We start from the raw sequence: 21,170 nt of genomic DNA on the forward strand, positions 1-21,170 counted from the left end.
CTGTGCCCTAATGTGATAACCTATTGATCTATCTGTGTCTATTCTAGCCCTCTACAAAGCATTCTTAATATATCCATTGTAATATTTTCTTTCTTTTTTTTTTTTTTTTTTTGAGATAGAGTTTCACTCTTGTTGTCCAGGCTGGAGTGCAATGGCATGATCTTGGCTCACTGCAACCTCCACCTCCCAGGTTCAAGTGATTCTTCTGCCTCAGCCTCCCAAGTAGCTGGGATTACAGGCGTCTTCCACCACACTTGGCTAATTTTTTTGTATTTTTAATGGAGATGGGGTTTCACCGTGTTAGGCTGGTCTCGAACTCCTGACCTCAGGTGATCCGCCTGCCTTGGCCTTCCAAAGTGCTGGGATTACAAGCTTGAGCCCCTGTGCTTGGCCCAGTGTAATATTTTCAAAATACAGATTGGAATGTATAAAAAACAGTAAAGACAGATAATGCCCCTGCTCCTTGAAGCAGTCTGTTACTAAAGAAAGAGCCCTGTTCTAAGATGTTTTTAACTTACCTTTGCCTATCTGCTGTTGATCATCATGTTTTGTTTTATTCTTTAAGTCTATTATTTTTAAGACAATACTACTGTATGTATTATCTGTAAGTATTCTAAATTATTGTATTTAAAAGTCCAAATATGTAAAAAATAAATTCTGGCTTCCTTTCCTGAACAACTTTGTTTTACATATCTTTTCATCTGTGAATGTTAAATAGTTGAAGAGTTATACTTTTTAGCATGATGAAACCATTTCTAACAGGGGATAGGTGAAGGGACTTTTTTTTTTTTAAAGAAGTACAGTATGAATTTATTAAACAATAGAATAGGTACAACTGAAGGTTATTTTACGTATGTTCTTGATTTTCATTTTCTGTAGGCATGGTGAAAAGGTCAGTCTAAGCTCTAAGTGTGCAGAAATTGACCGAGAAATGATCAGTTCTCTTGGGGTTTCCAAGGCTGTGCTAAATAATGTCATTTTCTGTCATCAAGAAGATTCTAATTGGCCTTTAAGTGAAGCAAAGGCTTTGAAGCAAAAGTTTGATGAGATTTTTTCAGCAACAAGGTTTGTAACCCTTAAGACTTTGTAGTCCATTAAGTTATTGAACCATGTTTACAATTTGGATGCTTCTTTTTAACAGAAAAAAATTTAAAAAGCAGAATGATCATAAATTATTACCTCTCATCCAGCAGCAACCATTGGGCATATTTTCTTTCACTTGTCTTTCTGTGCATGTATTTATTTACCTGATTGACCGTATAGATGTAAGTTTTTTCACTTACCATTATGCCATAGGCATTTTCCAAGTTACTAAAAACTCATTGTAATGGTAATCTTAATGATAGCATCATATCCCACTGGAGGAATATATACCATAATTTACTTTGCCAGAAATTTGATTTTTATTTTATATCTTCAAAGATACATTAAAGCCTTGGAAACACTTCGGCAAGTACGTCAGACACAAGGTCAGAAAGTAAAAGAATATCAAATGGAACTCAAATATCTGAAGCAAAATAAGGAAAAAGCTTGTGAGATTCGTGATCAGATTACAAGTAAGGAAGCCCAGTTAACATCTTCAAAGGAAATTGTCAAATCCTATGAGAATGAACTTGATCCATTGAAGGTAATTTGATTTTATTTTTAATTGACAAAAATTATATATCTTTATGGTATACAACGTGATGTTTTGATGTAAGTGTACATTGTGGAATTGCTAAATCAAGCCATTTAACGTGCATTGCTTCAAATTTTTTTGTGGCAAGAACATTTAAAATCTCTCTTAGCAATTAACGTAATGTTATTAACTATACATAACTAAGGTAATGTTATTAACTAGAGTCATAGTGATATACAGTAGTTAATTTCTTGTATACTAAAGAGTAGTCTTTTTTTTTTTTTTTAACAGTGGTAGCATTCACCCCTTATTTGTATATGAAATTGAATGGCATGTATATTTCTTCAGTTATCAGGGAGCTAATGTTTTAGATCTATATTAGTCTTTAAATTGCTCAAAGAGTTTGGATTTGAAAGAAAACAAATTTGTAGCATCACACTAAATTAGTAGTATAGATCACTAGATGTTAAATAGCAATATTATTACCCAAACTTACAGTCCTGTATTAAGATTTTAAAGAAATTTACAGTTCTAGAGAATTTTTAAAATTTGTAGGACATTTTTGAAACATTTAAAAATTATGCAGAATTTGGAATTGATGCATAACATGTTGATATATTTGCAAATGAATATAGCTTTTTAAACCCCTTGATTTATATGAAAGGCCTACAGGAAATTCCATTCATTCATATAATAAGCATTTATAGGGTTCTTTTTTGTGCCAGGGTATACTGTGCTTGGGTACAAAGAGGATTACAACAGCACCCCTGTCCCTAAGGTATTCCCAGTCTGAGTAAGTAAGAGCATTCTTAAAAATGGTTGTTTTGTAGGTTTTAGATAGATTTTCAAAAGTCATTTAAAAATATATTGATTTGGTTTTTTAAAACTCCCCTATAAATGCTAGTATAGATCTTTAAATTGCAAAGTAGAAAATATATATATTTTTAGTGATGGTCATGCATAGAAATATATTGCAAGGGCTTCTGGGAGGAGGCAGGACTGAGATGGGAGGAAATCAAATCAGCAAACTAGAAGACATTTTATATATGTTTGTATTTATTTTGACTTTTCTTTTAAAAGTAGTATGTGCCTACAGTGAAGAAGTTATTATGTGAAAAGTATGTTAGGTGAAAAGTAAAAGATACTCTCCATTTCTCATCTCTGACCTTCCAGAGTATATTCTACCTGCAGCTTTTTTTTTTAACTGTATGCATACAATATATATGTGTATACAAACATTCACTTGTATCTATGTATATATTTACATGTACAAACTTAAACGGAACAGGATTGTGAGAGGAAGAGTATGTGTTAAGTAAATCAATATAGAAGGAGTAAATGATCAATATGAATCGGGGTCAGATTATAGAGAGGTAATGCATTTCAGACTTAGTTCAATAGAAGAGTGGAAGAGTATGTTACATTTTAGAATGAGTTGTCCTGACAACTCTGTGTGGGTACTGTGGTAATTACTAAGATACTGGAAAAGATTTTTTTTCTTCTTCTTTCTCCCTTCCCCTACTCCACATTTTATTTTCTTGAGAAGCATCCTGGTTGGAGATATGACAAGCATATGTAATAGTAAGGCAGAAAAAAAAACAAGACCTGTAGGAGCCCTTGGACAAAGGAAGAGAATTTCTGTCTGAGGTAGCCAGAGAGGATTTCATAGGACTGAATTTGGCCATGACTTTGTTGATCATAAATGAGTAAGTCATTGGAGACATAGAGACAGTAAAATGCAAGCTATTTTTGAACACTATCAAGGAAATCCATATTATTGAAAAGAAGCATTTATGTTGGAAATGATATCAAGGAAGGGCTAAATGATAATACCCAGGATTTAGTGAGTGGTGCCAAGATTCTAACCAAGGCTGTAGCAGAGGTTGAGGTATTTATGTACTTTTTGTGTTTAATTGTGAGTAATTCTCCAAGGGTTTAATATTCTTTGCTGTATCTTCAGAGCCTAGCCTAATGCCTGGCACATGCAGGTGGTTCAATAAATATTTATCAAGTAGATGACTTCTGAAGTCCTTTTTTAGCTCTGACTTATGAAGGTTCTTCTCTTCATAGAACCCAATTAAAGTTTGGGTTCACCTTCCCAGAAAAGACTGCTTCCTTTCAACCTTGCACTGAAATGCATCCTTTCCCAATTTTACAGATTCCCTCCATCTTCAGGAATTCTCACTCTCTCATAAACGACTTTATTACAATCCCACCATATCCTGCCCTCTTTTTTTGGCCTACTTAGATCTGTTTTCCTTTATTGCCTTAAATGGAAATTGCTAGAGGAATATGTTTCTAATTTTTTTTTCTATACACAAGTTCATGGTCCTCCTATACTTGATAGCCCAGTGGCTCTATTTTTTGGTCTCATTTCACATAGACACCTAAGCTTTAAACACTTGGCTGTTTTTGTTGTTGTCTGTTGGCTTGTCTTAGCTCCTTTTACTAGGTGTGTACTCTGGGGATAGAACCTATGTTTTGTGCTCTGAGATTAGAACCAAAACACAGATGTCAAAGAAGAAATCCAGGGGATCATCTGGTGACTGCCTGGATTTAAGGAATGAAGCAGGTAGAGATGTCATGAAAGATCCAAGTCTAGATGTTTATCATAATGTTTGTGCTACCAAGAGGCAGTGAAAACACTCATGGAGACAAACTGAGCCCTTTACAGAGTATCATAGCGGAGCTGTCAATATTCATTGCTCTTAAGTATCCATCCAGTTCTCTTTGTTAGAAAATAAGTACAGATATTTTTTTTCCACAAGCGGTGCATATGGTCTCATTAATTGAATGTTTACTGCCTAACACTGATCCAATTGCTTTAAAATGTATTGTGTAAACCCCATAGTAACTCTGTGAGGTTGTATAGGCAAGAAAACTGAGGCACAGATGTTCATAGTGGAAATAAGGGTTAGGATCTGAGTCCTCTGGTTCCTAAGTTTATACTTTTTTTTTTTTGAGACAGAGTCTCGTTCTTTCCGTCGCCAGGTGCCAGGCTGGAGTGCGGTGGCGCAATCTTGGCTCACTGCAACCTCCGCCTCCCGGGTTCAAGCAATTCTCCTTGCCTCAGCCTCCTGAGTAGCTGGGACTGCAGGTGCATGCCGCCATGCCCAGCTAATTTTTGTATTTTTAGTAGAGACGGGGTTTCATGATGTTGGCCAGGATGGTCTCGATCTCTTGACCTCATGATCCGCCCACCTCGGCCTCCCAAAGTGCTGGGATTACAGGCATGAGCCATCGTGCCCAGCCTACTTTTTTTTCCTTTTAGGTCAAATTTATTAAGGTATAATATGTATATGGTAAAATCCACCCTTTTTAGAGTATAAATTCTATGAATTAGGACATATGCATACAGTAGCATAACCAGCACTACAATGAAGATGTAGAATATTTCAGTCACCCCAAAAAGTTCCTCTCAAAGTCCTTGCAGTCAGTCCTCTCCCCCTGTTCTGATCCATAACAACCACTGATTGTTTTCTGTCATTATAATTTTGCCTTTTCCAGAGAGTGGCACATATATAGACTCATACAGTATGCAGACTTTTGTGTCTTGGATTTATCTGTGTTGCTGCATGTGTGAATAATTCATTCCTTTTTATTGCTGAGGAGTATTCCTTCCATTGTATGCATATATTGTAATTTTTTTCCTCATCCATTCCCTGCTGATGGACATTAAGTTGTTTTCAGCTTTTGGCTGTTACAGATAAAACTGCTATAAACTTTTGTATACAGGTCTTTGTTTGGAGTGTTTTTATCTCTTTCGGATAACTTTGGGAATGGGGTTGCTAGGTTATATGGTAAGTGTTTGTTTAACCTTCTAAGTTGCCAGATGGCTGCACCACTTTGTAGTCCTAGACTTTCTCATACTCTTCGTAGTGTACGAGAATATAATTTCTCTGTATTCTCATCCACACTTAGTACTGTCAGTCTTTTTCATTTCATATGGCTAAAATGACATAACTGTCAGTCATATGTCATTTTAGCCATAATGGTAGGTGTGTAGTAGTATCTTATTGTGAGGTTGTAGTTCTTTATAGTTTTAACTTGTGTTTTCCTAGTTGATCAGTTAGTCAGTTGATTGACTATTGATTTTGGGCATCTTTTCATGTATTTGCCATCTGAATATCTTTGGTAGTAAAATATAAAAATCTTTTGCCTACTTTTCAATTTTATTTATTTATTGATCTTTTAATTATTGATCTGTGAGAGATTTTTTTTTTTTTTTTGAGACAGGATGTCTGTCGCTCTCTCACCCAGGCCTGAGTGCAATGGCGCAATCTTGGCTCGCTGCAGCCTCTGCCTCCCAGGCTCAAGTGATCCTTCCACCTCAGCCTCCTGAGTAGCTGGTACTACAGGCACACACCACCACACCTGGCTAATGTTTTTTGATTTTTTTGTAGAGGCAAGGTCTCACCAGGGCTCAAGTGATCTGCCTGGCTCAGTGTCCCAAAGTGTTGAGATGATAGGCGTGAGCTACAGTGACAGTCAGAGAGTTCTAAGTATGTTCTGGATACAAGCCCTTTATCAGATACTTGTTTTGCAGATATTTTCTTATCTGCCTTTCAGAGGACAGGAGTTTTAAATTCTGATGGGGTACAGTTTATCAACTTTTTTCTCTTATGATTTATGTTTTTCATTTCATATTTAGAGAAGTCTTTGTCTGACCCAGTGTGACAAAAAATATTCTTCAGTGTTTTCCTCTAAAAGTTTTATAGTTTGGGTTCTTAAAATTAAGTATATGCTTCATATCAGATTCTTAATGTGACATGAGGTGAATGCTGATGTTTACTTTCTTACATAAGTCCACTTCTAGCACCCAGAGTCTAGTCATTGGTACCCTGCCTCCTAATTTATCATTATCATCTTATCCTCAATCTTAACTATACGATTTTCTACAAGTCAGTTAAGTCGTTTGAGTCTCCTACTTAGTATATAGTTTTGTGAGGATTAGAGAGAATTTATAGCAGCACCTTATACAATATTTAGAACATAGCAGGCATTCAATCAGTGATACCTGTGACTGTTGTTCTTGGTAAAATTATTTTTTCCAAATCTCTCTTTTATTTAGCTAACATTGAACACATATTGCATGTTCTGGGGATACCTTAGGGAACAAAGTAAACAAAGTTCTTGTTTTTAAGCCATTTACATTCATATACAAATCATAAGGTATACTATTAGTATAATTTTAATAAATTATGTTAAAGTTGAGGATGCATTTTGGTGCAGTTATGAAAGTTTGCAATTGCTAGCTAAGCATTCTAGTAACTTATTATGTTAGTTTAAAATTAGGTTCTGCTGGGCATGGTGGTACATACTTAAAGTTCCAGCTACTTGGAGGCTGAGGTGGGAGGAACACTTGAGCCCAGGAGTTCAAGTTGTATGGCACTGTTATTGCACCTGTGAATAGCCACTGCACTCCAGTCAGGGCAACATTGCAAGACCCTGTCTCTGCATTTAAAATAATAATAATAAAATTAGGTTCTAAAAATGTCTTAGAAGAAGAGTTGATCAGCTTTGGAATCATAGAGGCAAATACTGAAAGAATATCCCCAGTGTCATCCAGTAAGAGAATGCCCCGAACCAGATCCCAGTATTCCTAGGAGATGAGGCAACCAGCTCTCTCTGGAAGCAAGCCTCAGAGCGGCCACCGAGCTCATTTGCTGTACTTTACTTGCTCAGAGTCCTCTGTGGTTGAGCAAGCTTTGGATTAAAGTATACTCTTCATGTAAATTTGCCTACAGGCTCAGAATACACTGGTAACTCACTATGAGTTTCTAGCCCTCTCAGTAGTACTGACTTAAAAAAAAATACATTAAATAGTTACGTTCTTAAAATATGCTGCTTTACATATTGTAACTCTAAGTGACCAATGAATGAATGACTTGTGAGACATGTTGAGGACAGGGCACGGTGTTTAGAGTTAGAAGTGTAATTTAATTCCTGCTTCTGTCTGCTAGCTGTGAGGCCTTGGACAAGTTACTTAATGTCTCTGAGCTTCAGTTTTTCTAGGCCTGCTTTACAGTGTTATCGTTAGCATTAAATGAGATCACTTTTACTAAATGCCTGGACCTGGAGTATCTTATTCGTCTTCGTCTATCAGGCATGTAAGCTATAGTGAGTTTTATTTATGTAGTATTTCTTTGTTTTCAGAATCGTCTAAAAGAAATTGAACATAATCTCTCTAAAATAATGAGACTTGACAATGAAATTAAAGCCTTGGAGAGCCGAAAGAAGCAAATGGAGAAAGATAATAGTGAACTGGAACAGAAAATGGAAAAGGTTTGTGGTGGTAGAATTTTGTTCTACTTCAGAATTTTGGGATTATTGTAATGAACTTTATTTGAATCCATTTTGCCATCCACGTTGGGAAAAAAACAAATACAGACCTTGATCTTTGTATTACTTCTATGTATATGTTAAAATGAAGGATACTGAATAAGGTTTGGTTCATATTTGGTACCTCAGAGTGATCCTATTTTCTTACGTTTGTACATTAAAGCTTTTTATTTTGGTGTTACACAGGTTTTTCAAGGGACTGATGAACAACTAAATGACTTATATGACAATCACCAGAGGACAGTAAGGGAGAAAGAAAGGAAGTTGGTAGACTGTCAGCGTGAACTGGAAAAATTAAATAAAGAATCTAGGCTTCTCAATCAAGAAAAATCAGAACTGCTTGTTGAACAGGGTAGGACAAAATTTTTATTTGGTCTGTTTTCCTACTATAATATTATACATTTTCTATATGAATGAAGAATCTCCAAGAACTTACGCTGACTGAAAAGCCAATCTTAAAAGGTTATACACAGTATGTTTCCATTTATATAACATTTTTGTAATGTCAGAATTTTAGAAATAGTGGAGAAATTAGTGGTTGCCAGGGATACTGGGTAAAAGAAGGGTCAGGAGGGAGATGGGTATGGTTATGATTAGAACAAAGAGAGGGTTCTTGTAGTGTTGGAACTATTCAGTATCTTGACTGTCATAGTGATATATGAATCTTCACAGGTAATGAAATCATATAGAACTTAATACATACACATACACAGGGATACAAATAAAATAGGAGAAATTTGAATAAGATTGATGAATTATATCAACATCAATATCCTGGTTGTGATATTATACTGAAGTTTTGCAGAATGTTATCATTGGGGAAAATTGTGCAAAATGTATAAGAGATCACACTACATTTTTTTTTTTTTTTGAAATGGGGTCTCCCTTTGTCACCCAGGCTGCAGTGCAGTAGTGTGATCCTGGCTCACTGCAACATACGCCTCTCGGGTTCAAGTGACTCTCCCGCCTTAGCCTTCTGAGTAGCTGAGATTACGGGCGCGCGCCACCACAGCCTGGCTAATTTTTGTATTTTTAGTAGAGATGGGGTTTCACCATATTGGTCAGGCTAGTCTCAAACTCTCAACCTCAAGTGGTCCTCCTGCCTCGGCCTCTCAAAGTGCTGGAATTACAGGCATGAGCCACCACTCATGCCTGTAATCCCAGCACTTTGGGAGGCCAAGGCGGGTGGATCACAAGGTCAAGAGATCAAGACCATCCCGGCCAACATGGTGAAACCCCATATCTACTAAAAATTAGCTAGGCGTGGTGACATGTGCCTGTAGTCCCAGCTACTCAGGAGGCTGAGGCGGAAGAATCGCTTGAACCCGGGAGGCAGAGGTTGCAGTGAGCAGAGATTGTGCTACTGTGCTCCAGCCTGGACAGAGCAAGATTCCATCTCAAAAACAAAACAAAAAAACAAAAACCAAACAAACAAAAAAAAAAACAGGCATGAGCCACCATACCTGGCCTGCATTACTTTTTATAACTTGTGAATTTACAACTATCTCAACTTTTTAAGCACCAGTTGAAAAAAAACTATTGGATTTTTTTAAAGGTCGTCTACAGCTACAAGCAGATCGCCATCAAGAACATATCCGAGCTAGAGATTCATTCATTCAGTCTTTGGCAGCACAACTAGAATTGGATGGCTTTCAGCGTGGACCATTCAGTGAAAGACAGATTAAAAACTTTCACAAACTTGTGAAAGAGAGACAAGAAAGGGAAACAGAAACTGCCAACCAACTGATGGCAAGTATTTTGAAATACAGTATTTGTTACTTTGTTTGCATCAGATTCTCTATTTGAATTGTTTTAATTTTTGGTTGGACTGTATTTTGGCACATTTTTAGATTAGTGTTAGGATAGAATCTGATCCAAGGCAGAAAAACCTTTATTGAAGCAAATGTTCTAAAGTGTATAAGAATACAAATATGAAGAAAATGTAGACCTACATTTTTTATTTGGTTTTAAGTAAAAAATTTTTAAAAGCTAATTGCAAAGAAAACATTTGCTCACAGTTAATGATTATCTCTGGATAATGGTTTTGACAGTTGTTAAACTATAGTCTTGTACCACATGTTTTGGTCAGTGATGGACCACATATTTGACATTGGTCCCATAAAATTATAATATTGTATTTTACTGTATGTTTTCTGTGTTTAGATATGTTTAGATAGGTAAATACTTATCATTGTGTTACAATTGCCAGAGTATTCAGTACAGCCATATGCTGTATAAGTTTGTAGCCTGGAAACAATAGGCTATACCATATAGTCTATGTGTAGTAAGCTATACCATGTAGGCTTATGTAAACACATTCTGATGCTCACACAATGATAAAATTGTCTAATGATGCATCTTAGAATATATCCCTGCTGAGCAATGCATGACTGTACTTTTTTATATTTTGTATTCAGTGTACATATATTCCTTTTGCAATTAAAAACCTTTTTCTTAAATTGTTTAGTAAATTGTTAATGCTCATTCTTTACATATATATTTAGAATGACTTTGCAGAAAGAGAGACTCTGAAACAGAAACAGATAGATGAGATAAGAGATAAGAAAACTGGACTGGGAAGGATAATTGAGTTAAAATCAGAAATCCTAAGTAAGAAGCAGAATGAGCTAAAAAACGTGAAGTATGAATTACAGCAGTTGGAAGGATCTTCAGACCGGATTCTTGAACTGGACCAGGAGCTCATAAAAGCTGTAAGATATTGTTTGAATAATCTAATAATTTTAAGCTATAAGACATTTAGAAGTATTTTGTCTATTTTTAATCCTAAGATTATGGCATTTTAATAAAAACATCAACTTTGTCTTGTTCTTATGTAAAATGGATTCGTCTGAATATCTTGATCTTCTGAGTCTGGTTCTACAACCTGGTAGGTTGAAAATTAGAATCACGTAGGGAGCTTTAAAAGATACTGTTCTTAGACTTTAAAGCTTCAGACCTTCCAAATCAAAATCTCTGAGAGTGGGGCATAGAGATATATGTTCAAAACACAACACAACTAGGTGATTCTTTTGCGCATCTTGGTTAAGAACACTTACCAGGCCAGGCACAGTAGCTCACGCCTGTAATCCCAACACTTTGGGAGGCCAAAATGGGCTGATCACCTGAGGTCAGGGGTTCAAGACCAGCCTGGTCCATGGTGAAACCCCTTCTCTACTAAAAATACAAAAATTAGCTGGGCATGGTGGCGCGTACCTGGAGTCCCAGCTACTTGGGAGGCTGAGACAGGAGAATCGCTTGAACCTGGGAGGCCAGAGGTTGCAGTGAGCCGAGATCATGCCACTGAACTCCAGTCTGGGTGACAGAGTGAGACTCCATCTCAAAAAAAGAAAATAAAAAACAAAACACTCACCAGACTTTCTAACAAGCAAGTATTTTTCCTGTAAGTCACACATTGTAATTCTATATGATTTTTGCTGTATTATTACTTTTTCTGTGGTAAAAGCTTTCTTAGCCAAACTTTTTTCAAGTATTTCCAAATTTTCTTTCTCACTTCTAGTCTGTCCTCTTTCTTCACATCTTTATCACCAAAGTAAACATTCTAAAGCCTGGCAGATCTGATAAAGCCCATCTTGATTATCTGTGTAAACATTTATTTTTGTTTCCTAACTCACCATTGTAGCATACATTTTTGTCAGTTTAGCATTTTATCACAGCGTTGTCTTGGGGTGGGGAGACACTGGTCAGGGACCACATCACACTATTTTTATAGTTTCTACATATCAGTCAATATGGTGAATTACATGGGGACTTAATAAATATTTAATTATTGACTGAGGACTTACTAATCTGTATACATAGATATATGTTTCCTAATTTTTCACTAATTCTCACTTTTCTGTTTGACCCTTCTAGGTTATTTACTAATTCTCTACCATTATAACCTAGCAAGGTCACTTTAGTAAGATTTACTTTAAAGCATGTATAGTGCCTTATGTTTTTTTCTCTTGTTGGATACAAACAGTAATATTTCTGAGTAGTAGTTAATTTCTAATACACTTTGTCATTATTTTAATTCTTGCACAAAATATGTACACCTTTGTCATTTTAATTCTTGAACAAAATAGATACTTTTGCATTTGTTTGAATTATTGACTAGGAACGTGAGTTAAGCAAGGCTGAGAAAAACAGCAATGTAGAAACTCTAAAAATGGAAGTAATCAACCTTCAAAATGAAAAAGCAGACCTAGACAGGACCCTGCGTAAACTTGACCAGGAGATGGAGCAGTTAAACCATCATACAACAACACGGACCCAGATGGAGATGCTGACCAAAGACAAAGTATGATTTTTCTTTTTGTTCTAATTTTACTGTCTGGTATTTAAAATAGCTTACCTTGCATTCATAAGTTATAGACTATAAGGTATTAAGTTGGTATTGACTTCATATTTTAGAGGCTAAGTGAGCTTAGTACTCTATAAAATAGACTTTCAAGCTTAAAAGTTACTGTTTAATCACAAAAAGTTAATACAGAATTATATATATATGTATATATACACACACACATACACATTGCTGTTAACTTTTAACATACAGAAGTTTTAAAATTTTATATCTTTAGACATGGTACTCTAAGGGGCTTAGAAAGGCCATCCCCACTTGAAGACTTTAAGAAATTTTATATTTTATTTTCACATTTTTATAGATTTAAGCTTAGAACTTTAGTCAATCTAGAATTTATTTTTGTTCTTGATATAATGTGGAGATATTAGACTTTATTTTTAAAAGATGTTTTTTACTTATAGGCTGACAAAGATGAACAAATCAGAAAAATAAAATCTAGGCACAGTGATGAATTAACCTCACTGTTGGGATATTTTCCCAACAAAAAACAGCTTGAAGACTGGCTACATAGCAAATCAAAAGAAATTAATCAGACCAGGGACAGACTTGCCAAGTTGAAGTAAGTTGCAACATTTGGAGATGCAATAAAAATCTCTTATTTCATGCTTACCTGTTTAAATGTTTTAAAATCATTTATTATCATGAAATGGTATGTTTTATTGATAGACTTTAGTTCTTGTATACAAGGAGACTTCAGAAAGTTCATGGAAAAATGGAATTAAAAGATAAAAATGAAAAATATAAGCTGTATTTCTCAGCATAAGCTCCATCAAATTCAAGACACTTCTAAGTGATGATACCAGCCATTTAGTTCAGTTCTAAAGAACTGAGGGTCCTGGGAACCATGTCGGTGTCATCTTTTTTACTTTATTAGTATAAAAATGGGTGCCCTTTAAAGATTTTTTAAGCTTAAGAAACTAGAAGACAGGAGGAGCCAAATCAGGACTCTAAGGTGGATGCCTAATGATTTCCCATAGAAACTCTTGCAGATGGCCTTTGTTTGATGAGACGAATGAGTAGGAACATTGTTGTGGTGGAAAAGGACTCTCTGGTGAAGCTTTCCTGGGCATTTTTCTGCTAATGCTTTGGCTAGCTTTTCTAGAACACTCTCATAATAAGCAGTTGTTCCATTCTTTGGCCCTCCAGAAAGTCAACAAGCAAAATGCCTTAAGCATCCCAAAAAACTATTGCCATGACCTTTACTCTTGTCTGGACCACTCCAACTTCTTGGTAGCCATTGCTTTCATTCTGCTTTGTCTTCAGGATTGTACTGGTAAAGCCACATTTCATCTTCTGTTACAATTCTTTGAAGAAATGCTTCAGGATCTTGATCCCACTTGTTGAGACTCTCCATTGAAAGCTTTGCTGTTGTCTGCAGCTGATCTGGAAGCAGTGGTTTTGGCATCCATCAAGTAGAAACTGTACTCAACTTTAGTTTTTCGGTCAGAATTGTGTAACCTGAATCATTCGAGGTGTCTATGGTGTTGGCTATTGTTTCTCCTCTTAATCATTGATCTTCAGTTGGGGCATAAACAAGATGAAATCTTTCCTCACAAATTGATGTAGACAGTATGCCACTGTGGGCTTCATCTTTAACATTGTCTCATCCCTTCTTAAACTGAGTTATCCATTTGTAAACTGCTGATTTCTTTGGGGCATTGTCCTCGTAAACTTCTTGTAAAGTATCAATGATTTCACCATTCTTCCACCCACCCACGCCTCACCATAAATTTGATGTTTGTTCTTGTGTTAGCCGATTAGTTTTGTTTTAGCTCTAACTGGGGCTCTTTTCAAACTAATGTCTTAGCCTTGTTAGTGCCTCAAACTGGATCCTATTCAGACACGTTATAATAAGTTAGAATGAGTGTATTTCAGTGCAAAACCTTTTGAACTTCATGAATAGTTTTTTCATAATACACATTTTTCCATGAACGTTTTGAAGACCCCTCATATTTCACAAATGAAGTAAAATGGTAATGGATAGTAATTTGTGCCTCCTGTCCCTTGAAAATTGGTAGACCTATGAAGATTAAAATGTAAAAATTATCTTTTCATTTCTATGAGTAATCTATTATAAAAAGTGATCCTGTTTCTCAGGTGTTAACTTGGATGGTGGTTGGATAAGAGGGTCAAAAATTCCACACAGATTTTTGAGGAAAATAGTGGACTTGGCTTTGGTGTCATTTAATCTGTGTTTCTTGTGGAAGTGTCTGTGAGGGAATAGATTGGAGTCTGAAATTCAGGAGATAGGGAGTTGTTGCTATGTAAAGCATATTCAAAGTCATTTGCATGTCACCTTAACAGAGTTATGCAAAGAAAAGAAAAGGGGTTACAGTTAGATTCCTGGGAAGCACCAACATTTAAAATGTTAGCAGGCCAAGGAAGAGGAGCAAGTGAAGGAATCTGGGATGTGCCCTGGGAACCAGGGTGAGAACCAGATAGTGGTGGTATCTGGGAGCCTTGGGAAAATACTCTTCAAGGAGAAGGTCAACAGTGTTTGGTGCTACCTAGAGGTAGAGTAAGATGAAGACTATACTTGGTAATTAAGTCACTGGTGATCTTGATGAGAAGTGCTCAGTAGAGTCTAGGATAATGAAAGTATCATCTGTATTAGTTACTTTTTCCCAAAATTTTATGGTGACTCATGATGGGTAGTCACGATGAAGAAGCATGTGTGCAGTCACACACATTTATCTGAAACAAATTTCTGAAAGTAGTACGTGTACATACAGTGTACTCTAGTATATTACAATCTATTTTGTTTCATTTTGAAAAAATATGCTGAATACAATACATTAAATTGATTACATGGCTAGCTAGTGCGTCGAAACCTGCAAATTGAAAAACCCTGTTATGTATGAATACTGAGGTTAGCTAGAATGATGTTTAAGAGTTAACGTGGAGGCTGGGTGCAGTGGCTCACACTTACAATCTTAGCACTTTGGGAGGCCGAGGCAGGTGGATCACCTGGAGTCAGGAGTTTGAGACCAGCCTGGCCAACATGGTGAAACCCCATCTCTACTAAAAATACAAAAATTACCTGTGTGTAGTGGTGCATACCTGTAGTCCCAGCTACCCAGGAGGCTGAGACAGAATTGTTGGATCCTGAGAGGTGAAGGCTTCAGTGAGCCGAGATCAAGTTAGAATGAGTTTATTTTACAATTGCCACTGCTCTCCAGCCTGGGTGACAGAGCAAAATTCCATCTCAAAAAAAAGGTGTTAAAGTGGAGATAAATTGTACTAGTAAGCTAAATCTTTGATGAATGAGAGGGAATGACTGATGAGGCAGCAAGTGGGTGACAGCGACAAGGAGGGGGAGGATACAAAGAAACAGTATTTACAGGAGGGTAAGGAAGTAGTATTTGTGAAAAGACTAAAGGGAATTAGGGGAATGTTCTCCTGTCTTTTTTCTGTCCAATAGTCCCAGCAGGCATCTTGCTGAGGCTTAACCTGGGATCAAAGAACCCCCAGAAACCAGGCAGAATTCTGTGTACATTTTTCTGGGAGCAGGCCCATGAGCAGGATTGGCAGGTGAGTCAGTGTCCAAGGGGAGAGATAAGGCAGAAGTGGACTAGTCTCTCAACTTCCAAAAAAATTTATTTGGTCATACCAAACTCTTTTGATGGTTTGTTGGCAGAATTTGTCTTGTATTTGCCTACTCAAACTTTCAAACTCATTTCTCCTGTTTTAAAATGAAAATCTATATTTGTTTTTATTTTAGCAAGGAACTAGCTTCAGCTGAGCAGAATAAAAATCATATAAATAATGAACTAAAAAGGAAGGAAGAACAGTTGTCCAGTTACGAAGACAAGCTGTTCGATGTTTGTGGCAGCCAGGATTTTGACAGTGATTTAGACAGGCTTAAAGAGGAAATTGAAAAATCATCAAAACAGCGAGGTAAGTTACCTAGTTTATATTATCAGGATACTTTGACAGCTTTGAATTTTCATTCACAGGTAACTGTTAAGGATGGGGAATTTAAAACCTGGTTATGGAGCTAACTGGCTTAGATTTCAGTCCTGGCTCTGCAACTTACTCATTGTGTGACTTTAGGCAAGTTATTGAAAGCTTCCTGTGTTTCATCTTCTGTAAAATGATGATACAGCTACCTACCACCTTGGGGTATTGGGGAGTGAATGAGATTATAGTTGTAAAGCCCTTAGAACAGTGCCTGGCACATAGAAAGCTCTCAGTAGACATTTTATTAGACTTAAAATATGTTACAAAAAATATTTATACAAATCTGAATGTATTGTGCTCTTTAGAAGAGAGTATCAGAATTTCAAGTATCAGAATTTTTATTTTTTTGTAATATCTTTATAAAGCAGAATTATCTATTTATAGAAAAAGACCATATTGACAATACTGTATTTTATGTTTTTCTCCTTGGTGATATAATTTATTTTCTTAAAATAGCCATGCTGGCTGGAGCCACAGCAGTTTACTCCCAGTTCATTACTCAGCTAACAGATGAAAACCAGTCATGTTGTCCCGTTTGTCAGAGAGTTTTTCAGACAGAAGCTGAATTACAAGAAGTCATCAGTGATTTGCAGTCTAAGCTGCGGCTTGCTCCAGATAAACTCAAGTCAACAGAATCAGAGCTAAAGAAAAAGGAAAAGCGGCGTGATGAAATGCTGGGACTTGTGCCCATGAGGTAAGAATAGGGATTTACCTTCACTGAACATGTAGTAGCACACTGTAAAAGATGCCCATCTCATGCCTGGGCAGATGGTAGGTACTCAGTAAGGACTCTGAGCTTTTGAGCTACTATGCCCTGTCTTATGTCATTTATATGGTAAGAAGAGTCAATTATTTTGTTTAAAGGTAAGCTTATTTCTTTTCTTTTCTTTTTTGGTTTATGAGACAGAGTGTCTGTCACACAAGTTGGAATGCAGTGGCATGATCTAGGCTCATTGCAACCTCCACCTCCCAGGTTCAAGTGATTCCTATGCCTCAACCTCCTGAGTAGCTGGGATTACAGGCATGCATCACCACGCCCTGCTAATTATTGTAATTTTTAGTAGAGACGGGGTTTCACCACATTGGCCAGGCTGATCTTGAACTGGCCTCAAGTGATTGGCCCACTTAGGCCTCGCAAAGTGCTGGAATCACAGTCAGGAGCACTGCGCATGGCCAGTAAGCTTATTTCTTAAACTATGAGGTAGATACAGTTTTTATGTTCTTTTGTATGTTTTTTTAATTCCCAGGACTTAGCTTGTGGATATAGATTTTGACAGATTTAGGACTGTTTGTTGATATGTCACTTTCTGAACCCAGCAAAATAATTTAAGTACTGAAAAGTTCTCCCAAAAGACAGATTTTAAACTATATTTTTAATGTCTTTTCTACTTTTAGAAAGAATGAATCATAGGTGATTTTCAGTTTATATTTTCCCTCACTTGTACAAGAAATTCACGTTATGTTCTGTTTACAAATAAAAATCAAGTCAGGAAATACGTGATGATTGCCTTAGTGTCTCCCAGAACATAGAGAACAAGGCTAGTCCCAGAGACCTAAGACATGACCCTCCAGGAGCTAATGGTCCCATTAAGGAGACAAGCTCTCAGAATTCAACATTTAGAAAGCTAGGCTTAATAAAATGCTTAAAAAAATGATTTAAACCAATGTGTTAGTTAAGACAGGAGAAGACAATGGATACAGAAGGAGATAAGTATTTTGAAAATGAGGCAGGAAGAGGAATATAAGGCCTGGAAAAGGTTGTTCAGCTCAACTGAGAAGGGACAGAAATCAGAACATGGTGCAAAGGGAAGAGGAGTATGACCTATGCTGCAGTAGCAGTGTTATCTGGAGGCTGGGGAATTACTTACAGGGATTGAGTTCTGTACATTGGGGAAATAAGGCTATATTATGTTCAGGCCTAGTTATAACTCTTTCTGATAGGTGATGAGGAGCCAACCTAAGGGATTCAATGAAAGATGTATTTTAGGAAAATGAATCTAATAGTTAATATATTGTCTGAAATAGGCTGAGAAGAGCTCAGGAAGCAGAAAAGCTAGGAGAGTGAAAGTGATTGTCCTGGAGAACCAAGGAGGAGTTTGAGGAAAAGGAGAAAGAAAGGCCTAAGAAGATGGGGTTTGTGGCAGCTAACTTCTAAGATGGTCCCTAGTAATCTCTGCCTCTTGGTATTCATTCTCTTGTATAGTCCCCTCTCATGCCGTTGCAGGATTGGTCTGTATAACTGGTAAAACAGGGCAGAAGGATAGCATGGCCTTTCCAACATTAGGTTATTTAAAGTACTGTGGCTTCTTCTGTGCTCGTATATGCATGTACCCTCACTCATGTGCGCTGGCTCACTCTCCCCCTCCTCCTCCCCTCTCTCACCCACTCTATCTCCCATCTGAGGGAAGCTAGCTGCCATGTTCCAAGCAGCCCTCTGGAGAAGCCATATGGCAAGAACCTGAGGACTTTGAGCAAGTGAGTTTGGAAGCAGACTTTGTAGCAGTCAAGTCTTAAGATGACTGCAGTCCTGGCTGACAGCTCGATTGCAACTTCATGCGAGACCCTGAGTCAGAAGTCTATCTCCTGATCCTCATATCTCTGAGAAATAATAAGTGCTGTTATTTTAAGCTGCTAAGTTTTGGGATACTTGGTTATGCAACAATAGTTAAGGAATACAAGCATCAAGGATGAAAACCAGAATTATTGGGGCCACAGAGATGAGGAGACAGAGGCAGTAGTTTGAGAATAAAAAGGAAGGATTTTATTGATTTAATTATTATACATTGTGTTCATATATCAAAACATCACATCCTACCCCATAAATGTATACAATTATGATTTATCTATTGAAAATAATTTTTAGAAACCTTGTGAACCATAAGAAAAATTCTCTTGAAAATCAAAAATAAAATGTCATCAAAAAACAAACAAACCCAGAGCACCCTAATAGATCTCACTAGCCCATTCTCTAGGGAAGTTTCTTTGCTTTTTCTTAGAACACTTCTTTTTGAGACAAAGGAAGGAGAGGAATAAGGTAGTATCTTGAAAAGAAAAGATCAAATGGATAAAATTTGAAATTGGTAGAAAGTACACGTAGAGGAAATGTGAGCTTAGTTCTGTGTTAGACTGTTACACAGTAAGTGGCAGAACTTAACACTGTATTACTTTAGGACCCTAGCTGTCCCAGTTCACCTTCTAAGAGTAAGGGGCATGTCTTATTCATTGTTGTATCTCCACATTTCCTTGTATATTGTAACTTTGATAACTATTTGCTGAATGAATGAGAACTGTAGTGTCTGTTCCAATTATTTATTGCTGTGTAACAAACTTCCTCAAAACTGTCTCATGATAATTAATTTTTCATGGTTCTGTGGTATGACTGGGCTCAGCTAGTGGACTCTGACTTGGGGTCTTATGATTGCAGTCAGGTGTTGGCTGCAGTCATCTCAAAGCGTAACTGGGCTGGATGTTTTTGATGGCTGACAATGATGCTGACTGACTGTTATCTGGGAGCTCAGCTGGGGCTGTCAAACAGGACGTCTTCACATGGCCTTTGCATGTGTCTTAGGCTTTTGGCACCATAGTGACTGGGTTACTAAACAGAGTATCCCAAGAGTAAGTATTCCAAGAACAGGAAGTAGAAGCTGCAAGTCCTTTAAGGCCTAGGCCCAGAAACTGGCAGTTACACTTCATTTTCTGTTGGTCAGAGTAGTCACAGAGACTGTAAAGATTCAGTGAGGGAGAACACTCTTATCTCTTGATGGGAAGATTATCAAAGTACTTACGGCTGACTTGAATCTGCATAACCCTATATCTGCAGCAACATCTGTGTGTCATTCTGGTTACCTACAGACTAGGTAACCACACATTCATATATTATATATTTTAACTTTGATAGCTATTTGCCGAATGAATGAGAACTGTAGTGTGTAATCCTGTTATTTATTGCTGTGTAACAAACCTCCTCAAAACTGTCTCACAGTGATTAACTTTTCATGGTTTCATGGGATGACTGGGCCCAGCTAGGTTACGTACCTGGCTAGGTTAGCCAGGTAAATGTCTGGTTACTACATATTTTAAGAGAACCTGAAGCTAGAAAAGGCCTAGAGGAAGCACTAAAAATGGACCAAGATGCTGGCAGGGATGCTAAGTGAGGACACGTGTGTGGGGAAACCATTTTTATAAAGGAACCAAAACTTGAAAACCCGAAGAGCAGGCAAATGATGAACCCTTGTTTGTTTAGCAAGCTCTTAACAGAATGTCAGTGGGCCATCCTGGAAAACTGGAAAAGGATGAGTTTGGGACAAATGAGAGAGGAAGTCTTCTTTCAGTAGTAGGAAATAACATTATAAAACACATTTTTTTTTTAAGTTTAAAAAAATCTACACATGAAAGGTCAATAATGAATTAAGAGGACTTAATTTATTTAGAGACAGGATCTTGCTTCTGTCACCCAGGCTAGAGTGTAGTGGTGTGATTGATTATAGCTCACTGAAGCCTCTAACTCCTAGGCTCAAGCAATCCTCCTACCTCAGCCTCCCAAAGTGCTAGGATTACAGGCATAAGCCACCATGCCCAACCAAGAGGACTTTTTTTAAAAAAAAAAAAAATATGGGGAAGCAATTGCCTAGGAGTGCAGTCAGGTTGATTTCTAATTTCAGCTCTGCTGGGTGACCTTAGGGATGTTACTTAACCCATCTGGGCCTTAGTATCCCCCACATAAAGTGAGGGGATTGACTTACATGATCATTAAGCTTCCTTCCACCTCTGGTTAGGACACTACTCTCAGATACCCCCTGGGGTTACTTTCAGAGACATTGTGGAGGTCTATTTATGATAGTCACTTAAGTGGAAGGTTACTGGTATTGGTGAAGAGTGGTAAATTAA

General features: G+C 37.1%; 1 protein-coding gene across 1 annotated transcript in view; it reads left to right on the plus strand.

Moving 5' to 3' along the window:
• The window catches only part of RAD50 (RAD50 double strand break repair protein), an 87,109-nt gene that overhangs the window by 22,414 nt on the left and 43,525 nt on the right, over positions 1–21,170 (plus strand). Inside the window, exons 4-13 of the mRNA XM_012444683.2 lie at positions 880–1,065; positions 1,423–1,627; positions 7,775–7,903; positions 8,147–8,312; positions 9,516–9,709; positions 10,465–10,671; positions 12,078–12,260; positions 12,725–12,882; positions 16,045–16,220; positions 16,740–16,977. Coding sequence (XP_012300106.2) covers positions 880–1,065; positions 1,423–1,627; positions 7,775–7,903; positions 8,147–8,312; positions 9,516–9,709; positions 10,465–10,671; positions 12,078–12,260; positions 12,725–12,882; positions 16,045–16,220; positions 16,740–16,977 — 1,842 coding nt within the window. The remainder of the gene's footprint in view (positions 1–879; positions 1,066–1,422; positions 1,628–7,774; positions 7,904–8,146; positions 8,313–9,515; positions 9,710–10,464; positions 10,672–12,077; positions 12,261–12,724; positions 12,883–16,044; positions 16,221–16,739; positions 16,978–21,170) is intronic.

The sequence above is a fragment of the Aotus nancymaae genome, unplaced genomic scaffold (assembly GCF_030222135.1).
Source record: "Aotus nancymaae isolate 86718 unplaced genomic scaffold, 86718_ANA_hifiasm-v0.15.2.pri h1tg000064l_1, whole genome shotgun sequence".
In the NCBI taxonomy this organism is placed as follows: domain Eukaryota; kingdom Metazoa; phylum Chordata; class Mammalia; order Primates; family Aotidae; genus Aotus; species Aotus nancymaae.